This window comes from Myripristis murdjan, chromosome 24, assembly GCF_902150065.1.
Source record: "Myripristis murdjan chromosome 24, fMyrMur1.1, whole genome shotgun sequence".
Classification (NCBI taxonomy): Eukaryota; Metazoa; Chordata; class Actinopteri; order Holocentriformes; family Holocentridae; genus Myripristis; species Myripristis murdjan.
In genome coordinates, this window is record NC_044003.1 from 29,295,364 (window position 1) to 29,307,800 (window position 12,437).

General features: G+C 39.1%; 1 protein-coding gene across 2 annotated transcripts in view; it reads left to right on the top strand.

Annotated features, from left to right (window-relative positions):
• The first annotated feature begins 3,434 nt into the window (after nucleotides 1-3,434).
• The window catches only part of cep85l (centrosomal protein 85L), a 32,672-nt gene continuing 23,669 nt past the window's right edge, over nucleotides 3,435-12,437 (top strand). For both annotated transcript variants that reach the window (XM_030046891.1, XM_030046893.1), the window contains exons 1-2: nucleotides 3,435-3,744; nucleotides 9,616-9,777. In XM_030046891.1, the coding sequence (XP_029902751.1) occupies nucleotides 3,681-3,744; nucleotides 9,616-9,777 (226 nt within the window). In that variant the 5' untranslated portion in view covers nucleotides 3,435-3,680. The remainder of the gene's footprint in view (nucleotides 3,745-9,615; nucleotides 9,778-12,437) is intronic.

Consider the following 12,437-nt stretch of genomic DNA (forward strand, 5'->3'; position numbering starts at 1 on the left):
AGGAAGTGCTGCAGGGGGAATGTGAGATTTTTCAGAATTCCTAAAATAATCAACCTATTCTAAGTTCAACAAAAATGTAAATTTAAGTTTGACAACCACAGATTATATTCAGTTTTCCGTCCAGGTTCCAGAGGGTTTGTGTTTGTGGTTTAAATCCGCTTCTGAGTTCGTCAAGTGAGGACATTTGTTCACTATGACCAGCAAGTAAGTCAAAAAAAAAAAAAAAAAAAAGAAAGAAAAAAAAAAAGAATAAAAGCAATACAACAAGGAGTTGTTTCACATACTAATAGAGCTGGGTTGGACCTCTGCTTTTTATTTTATTTTATTTTATTTATTTATTTATATATTTTTCATTACCAGGGGTTATCTGGCTGAAAAAAAAAAAAAATTCCAATGGGGTATATTACTGAAAAAATGTGAGAACCTCTGGGCCAGACCTAGCCCCACCCACGGGTCCAGGAGGGCGTCTGTGTTAGACACAATGTGCGTTTCCATTTGTACTCACCGTTATAAGTTCTTCACTGAATTGAACCATCATAGAACAATTTCCTCTCACCCATCAATTTAAATGACTTAAAATGACCCAGCTTAGCCTACTAAATTAACAACAGTCTGGTTTTAGATCTAATCAAAATAACAAATTACCTGCTGGTGAGAGCTCTGTATCATTATAAGTTGTCATTCTTCTATATTTCTGCGTAGGTTTGGATCCGTCTGGTTGCAACATCCCTCTGCAGTGTTGAGAGTGTTATTCTTTCTGAAGATTTTAACATGCCTGTAAACACATCAGACACATTCAGCAACTATGAATATAAGACAAATCAATATTCCAGCCCAATAAAAGAAATCGCATCAAAAGCATTGTTTCAGTGGGGGAGGATTGTGTTTCTGCATTGTTACAAGTAGGCTGTAAGACTATGAGGGGGATGAAGGGATATTGGACGTGTAATAACCAAAATGCCAATTTATATAGAAGCCCTCAACATGGGTGCTGATACGTTTGACAACAAATCTTACAGAGCAATATGAAAATAATGCTCTTTAGTGGCACACATTCCATTATGTTTTTTTTTTGTTTGTTTTGTTTTGTTTTGTTTTGTTTTGTTTTGTTTTGTTTTGTTTTGTTTTGTTTTGTTTTGTTTTGTTTTGTTTTGTTTTGTTCAACTGAAGTTTTTTTTTTTTTCACTTACCCAATATAACTAATATCTGGCCAAAAATATCTTTATATGAAATAAACAGACCTTGCCAGTCTCATTACAGTTTTTTTCATTCGCTTTTTCCAGTATAATGAAACTGGGATCCACTTTGTCATCATCTTCACCTCCAAACCACCACCACCATTTTTCAGGCTCTTTTGCACAACACTTGTCACATGTGTCATTTACATGGCCCTGACTCCATTGACTTCACTATGGTAGTCAAAAGCAAAACATCTGCTCACAGCTGATAGAAATGACCTGCATCACTGTGAAATCACTAGTGCACCTGCATCACTGCCCGTTCCACAAATCACCATTCACCAATCAATCAGTATACACCTACAAAAAAGGGGCCTATAAATTGTATTCTGTATTTTTTTTTCTCAACTCCTTTGAGTTTTTCTGTGTAATACTGTATGTGACTTACCATATTTCAGTTTTTCCCATCAATACAGTATAATTTCACTTCAAAGTTTTTCTGAGTTTGGATGCAGTTCTTTACTGTAAGTTCACATTTGAATGTGCAGCTCACAGGAGAACCTTGTTCAAACTGACAGCTGTATTTTGTGTTCTGCTGTCAGCTGTGTTACAGTACAGTAAAGCTGATAGAAGAAATCTACTCATTAGGGCAGAAGTTGAGTTGAGGGAAATATTGGATTTTGCTACTTGCTTTACAATATGTAACTATGTAAATTGTCAAAAATATGACTGCAATACACACAGGAAAAAAGTAAGGTTGAACCTGCTCAGACTAAAAAAGGTGTGTTGCATTTTGGTGTTGAGTATGAAGTGAGTGAGTGGCTGGATTTACTCACCTGACTGCGAGTTGTATTGGGCGGTGACAAAATGTGCTTTTGCTGCATGTTTGAAATGTTTTGTCATGGTAAGAGCCTTTTGCAAACAAAATGTGTTATTTTGGGAAGTGCACCACTCATTAGGCCTATGGATTAACTGTTTTGATACCAGCATTTCTGAGTTGACAAAGGAGGTAAAGCGATTGAAAAAAACTGTAATGTATCTAGGGACTTCTAAAAGAAGGCTATCTGGATCTAATTCTAACCCAAATATTTCTCTTAGATTATTATACTAATATTTCAGAATCTTGGAACAGGATCCATTGACACCGATGAAGTATAACAAGCACATGGGCGACATATGGATGTTTATATTGAACTTTAACAACTAAGCCACAGCAGACAATCCGCATGTGTGCACCATGTTCCTCAAATATTTCAACTGTTTGTGGACCACGTGGCATTTTGTGACTTCCCTTTATCTGAGTCTTATTGTTTTCATCCTGCAGATCTGTGCCACTACCGTAACCCAGAGAGGACAACACACACCTGTTTAAATCACATGCTCCATAAATATTTCACCATCTGCAAACACAGCCTATTTTTTGTGTTTTCATTCAGTTATACCCACAAAAATACTGTCATTTGCAATTATGCATATAGAAAACATATATTTTGCTTGCTCATAAAAATGATAGACTACATATTTTACAAATGTAAACAGTATCAGACAAAAATATTATAACACTAATAATGCACTATTTACGCATTTGTGGACCTAAAATGTGAGTGTCAAATGGCCCTCCTCACATGGGCCACATGACATTTGTGACTTCTCTATTTGCAGATTTTTGCCTATTAGGTGTCAAAACAGGTGTCAAACAGAAGCAAAACCAACATAATGCAATGGCACATTAGAGTTATATTCACATGACTACAATTAACTTAACCTAAGAAAAATAAGTAATATCTGCTGCAGGTTGTCTGTAACTTATATTTAAGCCAGATCACACAGTTTCAAATGGGAGGGCACAAAAGGTTGTTTACTAATGTTAAGGATGAGGCTGAGGAAGGATAAAAACCCTCAGGTTCATGCCAAGGTTGTTAACCCGTAGAATTACTATAACACTTTGAAATGCCTGTCTTGAGTCGGAGCAAAATGCTCTTATATTTGGGGTTATAATGGGGTAAAAGAGTTGTCCTTAACTCATGAAGAAGTGGTATTCTTATCAAGAGTCAGTGCCATTCAACATTCCTCACCACATCATAACAAGGTGGTGCACCCTTCGCTTTGAAAACGCATAGTCTGCACTTAAACAAATGATTTCGGATGTCCTGCGATTGCCCCTTGTCCGCCGTGCCGTGAAGGCGGCAGCGCGCAGTGTGCTGGAGCGCTGTGCTGGCAGCAGTACTGCGGTCTGAGCGGAGAGGAGGAGCCTGCTGAGATCACATCCTTCCGCACAACCTCAGTACATTCACACTCAATTTACGGACCAGATTTGGCACAGTAGACGTTTTTCTCAGATAGGGCAAATTTGACAAGCGGTTCGGTTTTACGCTGAGATGCCATAAAACCATGCAGAGCCCCTGAGGAAATCTTCTGTTGTCTTTTCGGAGCTCACTATTCGGCTTCGTTTTATTTCTTTTCTCATCGGGTCAGACTGCCATCAATTCCTGATTGAGTTAGATGAATTTGCCCACAATGTGGGGCAGAGGCGATTTTGAGGATGGATATGAATCTTATAAAACAGGTAAGCCTTGGTCATTCAGTACGTTAAACGTGTATAACTTATATAACGGCAGAGCAGCAGGACTGTAGCCCGCCCAGATGGCCGTATAACGGTCCGGTGAGAGTAACGGGAGGATGCTAAGCTAGCGGCGACGCTGTTGTGTTTGTAGCTAAGGCCCAGAACAGCTAGCCACCACCACAGCTAAGCACTAAGAATACACGACTGTTGTAAAAGACGCTGTATACAAGGACGGGCTGCATTTACATGTCGTAGTGTGTGAGTTGGCTTTTTCAGGAGGAAGTGTACTGTATCTCAGGTCAGGCTGAACGTTACTTCTCTACTTTGTAGTACATCGTTATTGACTTTGTAGTACATCGTTATTGAGACCAGTGGTTTGTTCGGCTGCCAGTTTGTCCCGTTGCCAGCAAGCAGAACAGATTTTATATAATAGGAACATAAAGTGGCAACACACAGGGTCGGAGGCTCGTGGCTAATCCGCTAAACTAGATAATTATATTTGAATATCGAGGGCTCGTTCGCTTTCTGTTGTCCGTGGTGAATTTAAAAGGCAGTGTTGCATTATCATATGGGGGGACTGAGCTTCCCCTTGTTCTGACATCTCATGTATTGTGCAACATTTTACAAGCAGAGCCACCTTCACTGGCAGCTACAGACACCAGACAGCACGAAACTGCTCCAGGGACATCAGTGTTTCCTACCTCTTGCGATATTCTAGTTTCTTTATGAAGGTCATAGTTTAACAACAATAACAACAACCACAACAACAATAGTAATAAGAGCCTGCATGTCATTCATATGCACATTTTAAAAAAGGTCACAGTAGAGGAAAATTAATTTGAATTTTGATTGTGTTTTGTGCAAAATGTCAGAACAAGAGTCGCCCTCACTGGCAACTTGAGACACCAAATTGTGTATTTATCTCTTAACAAATTTGTAATAGGGCCCTTTCTTTTACAGTAGGCCTACCACTTGTGATATTGTAGTTTGTTGATGAAAGTGATGGCTAAATAATAATAACAACAACAATAATGCTTATTATTATTATAATTATTATAATAGCCCATATTTCATGTATTTGCACCTTTGAAGAAACTCAAGGTCATGGTAGAAGAAAATCAATTTCAATTTTGAGTTTCTAGCAGAAAAAAATGCTGTCTGCTCTGCCTCTTCCTCTTTGTGTAAGTAAGAATCATCACTATGCCTGTGTTTCTGTATGTCTACACCATCAGTTTAACGCTCAGTAGTTTTGAACAGCTTCCCCTTAGCCATGTCGATTGGACAAACAACTTCTCAGTCAGCACTTGTCAACTCAACATAATTGCTACTGAAAATTGAACCTATTCATGCAGGAATATTTGCTCTGCAGTATGCACACATAATGTGTATGCATGTACTTTGCTGTAACTCCAGCCAGCTCTTAAGATCGGTGTCAGATCAGTTTCCAGCATAAAGACTTGTGTCTCATGTGGCGGATGAGATTAACAGGAAGTGGGACTGCTGCACTCTCTCTAAAAACTCTCTTTAACCTTGACATGAACTGCTCTCACTCGCTTTGAAATGCATCCGGAGCTTTCACAGCCACTTTGATAACCAATGATTTTTCTATTGTAAAATGGTATTTTATCGGTAATTTTGCCTTTTTATTACATAGTTCACAATAAAAGGAGACAGGAAAGACTGCAGACACGCGACAGTGCTGTCAGGTTGGCGTGGCATGTACGTTAAGCCCAATTTTCACTTCCTCATTTAAGTGTTGCAGTAGTGGCCCACACCGGTGTCTGTGCACACTGAGCCAATTGTGTAAACACTAGGCACAAGTCTTTATTAATTTTGCAATAATGCAGAACAAATAAAAGCAGAAGCAATTGCTCTGTGTGCATTATTTGGAACAGAGTTCACTCCCAGAGATGTTGGAGGTGTCCAGAGCGATATTTTGGAGACCTTTCATCATGAATTGAGTGACATCTTGCAGAATAATTTGGGGATTAATTGACAACAGTACAAAATATTTGCAATCCTCCTCAGTTCAAGGCAGTTGTCTTCATATTTTCTTTACTCTCATTGGAAATCAACCACAGTCACAGATCTTGCAATCTTGCAAGATCTACTGTGTGCACATTTTTGCAGAGGTGTATGTAAACTACAAAAGCAGCCTCAGCAGGAGCCACAAACACAGGAGTGGCTACGGCGGCATTTTGACTGAGAAGTATGAATTGACCTTAAAGGTATAGTTGACCCATTTTGGAAAAAAAAAAGTCATCATTTCACTTATTCCCCTAGCTGTCATGTAGGAGAGTAGTGGTGATATCTTCCTTAGCTATGTTTCCATCCAAAATGTTTTGCAAATTTAAAGCACATTTGAAAAATCTGGTAAAAGTAAATGCTAATTAATGTGGGTTTCCATTAACTACATTATGCAAATTTTCCTGAAAAGTGCTCTTAAATGCTATGTAGTAAAACGCTGATGGCCAAACAGAAGATGGAGAGACTGAATTACCTGCTTGCTATGGGAAGAGTGGTTATTGCAGTTCTCAGTATACATGGCTGATCAAATGCAGTCAAGAAACAGGACAGGGTGTGAAATCAGGGCTGGGCAATATATTGATTTCATATTGATATTGTGACATAAGACTAGATTTCATCTGAGATTTTGGATATTGTAAAATTGTGATCTGGCATAAGTGTTGTCTTTTCCTGGTTTTAAAGGCTGCATTACAGCAAAGAGATGCAGTTTTCTGAAGTCAATAGACTGCTCAAGGTGTTTCATTATTTACCTCTTTCTGCTGATGGTGGAGACCTACAGAAGTTGTTTTATGCGTAAATTCAAAATTTTGATAAAAATAGGTGGATGTAGCTGGGTTCTGTGTTACATCTACAGTGTGAAGGAGGTGGAAGGGTTAAGTAGAGAATGACAGTTACACTGCCGGCTGAGAAACCTAAGATTAAAAAATGAAATAAAGAAATGAAAAGAATATGCACTTGACCTTTTGCCACCGCATCTCTGACCTACAAAAAGAATGGATGGATGGATGGATGGGAGTGTGACATTGTGCTTATTACTGGCAGACGGTACAGGAAAATCTCTCCTTTGTTCTGCTCTTCTCCACCTCGTCTCCCTCCTTCCTCTTTATCACAAATATAGGACAGGCTAAATGACTCCTGTCTAACTGGATTACACTTTGAAAATAGGGCAAACTTCCAGCTAAGGGGACACTCTAGTCCTCGCCTTTACTGTTATTAATTAGGTGAAGCAAACTATGCTTTATACACACACTGCTCAAGCATGTATGTGAGTGACAAAAAACCCTATTGATCTTGGTGACCCTGTAAAGTTTCTTCTAGTGTCACCTTTAGGCAAAACTTTCCATCTGTAATAACTCCAGTGGTTTTTATTTCTTCAGATTTGCTCTGCACATTCATGCTTGAATGCTACTGCTAGGATTTTAAGTGGGAGCAGATCTCGCTCTTGCCCCTTTTCACTGGTCTCGTGTCAGTTTTACAGTTGATTTTAAAGTCTTATTATGTGTTTTTCAAGCACGTCCTCCTTCTTATTTATCTGACCTATCTCCCTATGCTCTGTCAAGATCGCTCAGGTCATCAGATGAATCACTTCTGGTCATCCCATGGGCTCAGCTCAAGCTTAGGGGTGACCCTGCCTTCTTCCTCACACTGTGGAACAGTCAACCCCAAGTCAGATCTGCCCCCTTTACTGAGCCTTTTAAAACTCAGCTTAAAGCCCATCTCTTCTCCTTGGCTTTTGACTAAATGTTAATTGCTTCTGCTGAATGTGCTTTTATATTGTTTATCGTGTTTTTTACGTTAAGTGCTGACGTTGGCTTACATGTATTAATTCTGCTATGTTATCTGTTTTCCTTGTCTTTCTTGTCCTAGCTAATTTGAAAGTGTGTTGGTCATAAGGGTGTAACAGGTCATTGAACCCACAGTTTGGTTTGAATTGGAGTTTTTGGGTCATGGTTTTTGTTGTGGTTTGCTATGTTGGTACATTAAGGAGAAAAAAACACTTACCATTTCCAGTGTCCGCTTTATTTGCTTCATTTACAGACATACCTTTTTTCATTCAGTGATTTGGGATAACAATATGAAATCAATGACCATTCAGGCAAAAGTGTACTCAGCCAATTTAAAACAAGCAGGAAAATACTTCCAGCATATTCATTAATTCATCAAGTGTGTGGTTGTATGGTTCTCATACAGTGGTTGTGTTTGTAAGACTGCACTTTGTTGTGTGTTTTTATGGTTGGGTTTTGCACCATATTGAACAGTTTGTGTTTATTCGTTTCGGTTTTACACGCTTAGTTGATCAATTAGTATCGTGTTTAAAAGTGCTGTAGAAATACATTTGACTTGACTTGGTTAAACTTGAGTGCCACCATCAGGCAAAACTTTCAATCTGTGAAGGCAATTACTATAACAGTTGTTATTGAACTCTTTCAGATTTGCTCAGCACATTCATGATCCCTGGAGGAAAATATGTCATTGTGATGTACCATGAGATTTCGTAGAATACCAAAAACATCTCCTCGCTGAAGAAATGCCTTTGGTGCAAAATATTGTGGTTTAGTAGTTGTTAGCTGCATGAATATCATCTACAGCTGTTGTTTGCATCTTAACCAATTTAGTCCTAGCCAAAAAGATGCAGATAGGCTCATTTGATTAAAATGTGCTGTTCATTTGTGATATCTACCTATATTATCATTAAGATAAATATTTTGTGTGATTGATTTGTTTGAACAACACAAAGAATCTATCCCTTTCAAGTATTAATGCAAACATTTTATACCAGAAATTACAGCAGCTATGGCAACTAATAAATGTTGCACGTTGATGTTAATGAAAATGTTTTTGATTAAAAGTAGCAAGAGTCATCTGAAATAATCGTTAGCTGACATAGATTCTCTAATTCTTGGTAAGGTTAGTGCTAATGTTAGCAAACAAAAAGATGTGCTCTATGATCTCATTACTGGGGGTGTCGTTATGAGTCCTGCGATTACAAAATGTATCAGCAAGCACCCACCCCTTTTTGGCTTAAACCACTCAGAATGGAAACGTCCTGGCGTAACCAATCATAATATGATACAGCATTCGGAAACGCAGGCCCCGAGCACATGTGGCAGCCCGAGCACATCCTGTACTAACAGGGCGGCCATACTTGATACAGGCTGGTCGGCCAAACCACTGAACCAGATAAGTCACAGAGTGTCACTGCGTTGTCATGTCACTGCAGCGGTTTACTCTGCTGTTGTACACCAACAACACATGTAGTTTATGTCACAGATGCGCTGTGTAATCTGGACTGACCTATAATTTAGTGCATTCAGCTGAACTAGGTGACTGCTCTAATTGTCAGTCTGTGGCCTGAAATGGCACTGAAATAGAATTCATGACAGTTGAAAAAAGAGGAAATGTCTGCTTAAACAAATGCATCCCTCGTTCAGAGTGTAAAGAATGTATTATCATGTGTAATGAATGTTTTTCTACATTTAGTTGAAAAGAGACCCCGTTTTAGGTTTCCTTTTTATGACCAATTTTTTATATTGATTTTTCAATTATTTCCTAATAGGGCAGCATAATTACATTGTCTTCTTGCCCTCCCTCATTCCTGTGTCCTTCCCCCCAGCGGCTGTGACTGATCCCCCACCCTAAATCACATATCACAACAAGTCAATAATAAAGCAAAAGTAAAAAAGTCTTCCTTAGTAAACATAAATATAATCCACATCATCCCCCCCCAAAAAAACGGTTATTTCAATCAGTTCATTTTTACAGAATTACACATTTTAGTAATTGCCTATTTTTTAGGTTTCCTAAATTGAATAACTAGTGTTGCTAATGACTTTCTGTTGCTTTTAGGTTCCAGTAACACCAGTTCTCCAGGATGGGTGCCTGGCTATGACCCAGCCTGGCAGGGCAACCCCTCAGGCCCTGGTAACAGTAGTCGTGGGCGTCGCCACAGCATAGCTTCTGACAGCGGCGATACAGGCATCGGCACCTCTTGCTCCGACAGTGTGGAAGGTAGGACACTGTTCTATTCTGGCATTTCACCTTTTACAACATTCCTAAACAACTCTTAGCACACATGTGCTGGCATCTTGACAGAGCATACAGACATGCACACACACACCTACTCTAATGAGGAGATTAATATTCTTCCTAAGTTATTCCTCATAAGTTTTTTAACTGCTTTAAAACGTTTTGGGATGGAGAGGTCCCCTGTTGAGAAAGAGGCTGGTTAGACTAGTCCTCAGGTGGAGTTGCAGGTGTGGAAATGGTTTATATAGATCAGCTGATTCAGCCAAGGAGGGGTGAAAATGAGGGATGTAGTATTGCTGAAAGCCTATTACCTGAGTTATTACTACTTCAGTGTATTCTTTATACAATTTTGGATATTTATGAGCACTAATTATTGGGACACAGTGAATAAATCACTACATCCTCGAAATGCTGAGTCTGCCTCCTATTTTGACCCTGTGGCTAAGGCTATCTCACAAAATGGAATAGTAAGCTGGTACTGAGGTATGTTTAATGTTTAATGTTCAATGACTGGATCGCTGTAAATTCTACCTTACAATGTGAAAACCTCAGGCATGTTCGTCTGGCTACACAGCGTTTCACTGTGGCTGCACTGACAGGCACAGTTGAAGGAACTGCAACCAAATGTTTAGAAAAAGACCACCCAGTCATATGAGTCTTACATAGCTACTGTAACGTCTTTCATGATGCCCAGCTTGTGAGGGAAATGAGCCTGTTGTTACTTGTGTCTTTATTGACTGTAGATGATATTAAATATTTAGCCATGCCTCTAGTGCAGATTGTGGCACTAAAACTTTGTAGTTTTTGACTCTTGACTGACTCTGTTTAAAGAGCTGCTTCTAAATACTGGGCCAAGGCTTTTTGTGCTTGTTGAGGTAATTTGAGATACATCATCATGTTTTGTTAATTTGCTCTTTATTGATGGTAATGTTCTTTCTATGGTGGTACACCATGGCTGAGTGAATGTTGAAGAAACACTACAGGAGCGATTCTCTGTTCTTCCAGTAGCTATGTCTGCTCTTCTGTCTGTCATGGTATGTCTGGTTTCGTGTACACATCTTTGGGTTAGCTAGAGAGTCAGAGTCAGAGTTTATTACCTCCAAAGCACCACATAGGACACCACATAGTAGTTAAACCAGCGTGCACTTCCTCCCCACCCTTTTTATCTCAGTTGCTGTTTGAATTTCTGTATGTAGCACTACTTTCTTTGTCTGTTTACTTGTCTGGTTACTTTCATGGTGTTCATTACATTACATTATGTCATTTAGTAGCCACTTTTGTCCAAAGCGACTTAAAGTAAGTAGCTTACTTTTTCAACAGTCCTAATATTACAACACGCAGTGACTGCTATAATGCTTGCTGTGGGAAAACAGACAAAGTGCTTAGTGCTATGGATTATTACTTTTACCATTACATAGACCACTTCCGGGCCCCAGCTGTCTATTAATAACACACAGGGATAATGTGGCTCAAAGCTGCCATCTGAAACAGTCCAGCACCACTGTAGGACAACCTCTTGAGAAATTTTATCGATCAATCTGCCATACCAATATCCCAAGGCTGGCCAGCAACATTGTCTCTAACCCCAGCCATGTTCTGAACAGTGAATATGCACAGCTACCGTCAAATCGGAGATCCAGGGTTCCATGTTTCAGTAAAGTCAGATTGAAGCACTCTTTTGTGTTTCAGTCAGTCTTAAAGTTAAAAGAGGGGCGCAATCCCAGATCATATGTATGTTGAAGCCTCTTGATATCTGCACTGTGCTATAGTCAGTGAATGTAATGTTATGGAAACATATATGCATCTTTCTTTCCTGTCCTAATTTCTTTTTTATTTGGTGTTACAAATGGAGCAGCTGCTCCATCACACAGATGGGTTTTAAAATGATATATTATTTAAAAAAAAAAAAACATTTGAGATGAACAACAATGTAGCGACTATTATAATAAACAAAGAAGTCGCTGAGAGGCTGAGCTTAGGGTGTTTGCTGATTGTCCGACACGCTGTACAAACAAAATATTCGCTGAGATCAAAAAATACGTTTAACGAGTTTTATTAAAGAATTAGAACAACTTATTGTAACGTGCTCAAAGTATAAAAAAAACAATCACAGCGATCAAAAGCAAAAACAGCGGTCAACAAAAAATACGGCCTCTCCCGTCATCACCCTCTTTCTTTGTTATATCTCCCGCCGTGCCAGTGCCCAGGTGATTATATTAACTAGGAGGTTACCACCCATATCCCTGTGACCCAGTTGCTGTGATATTAACCAACAAAAAATAACAAAATATAATAACCAAAATAACCCAAATTTAAACCACAAAATTACAGTTCACCATACGTTACTTCATGGCTCCTACACACCAGCCCCTAATTATTGTGCTATCACCCAATAATTACCCACATTATGCACAATAGGAGTCATGAAATAAAAATAATCAATCCACATAATCACTTTACATTTCTTGTCTTCTTCCTTCCTCCTGATCCTGTGAAAAGTCATAAGTCAGTAGGGCCAGAGGTTGCCAGCACATAGCCCTGTAGTGATCTGTGATCTTCACAGTCACTGTCAGTCAAAGTGTCAAAGTTTAGTCAAAGGTCAAAGCAGAGGTCAAGGCATCAATCCACACCAGCCGCTCCAC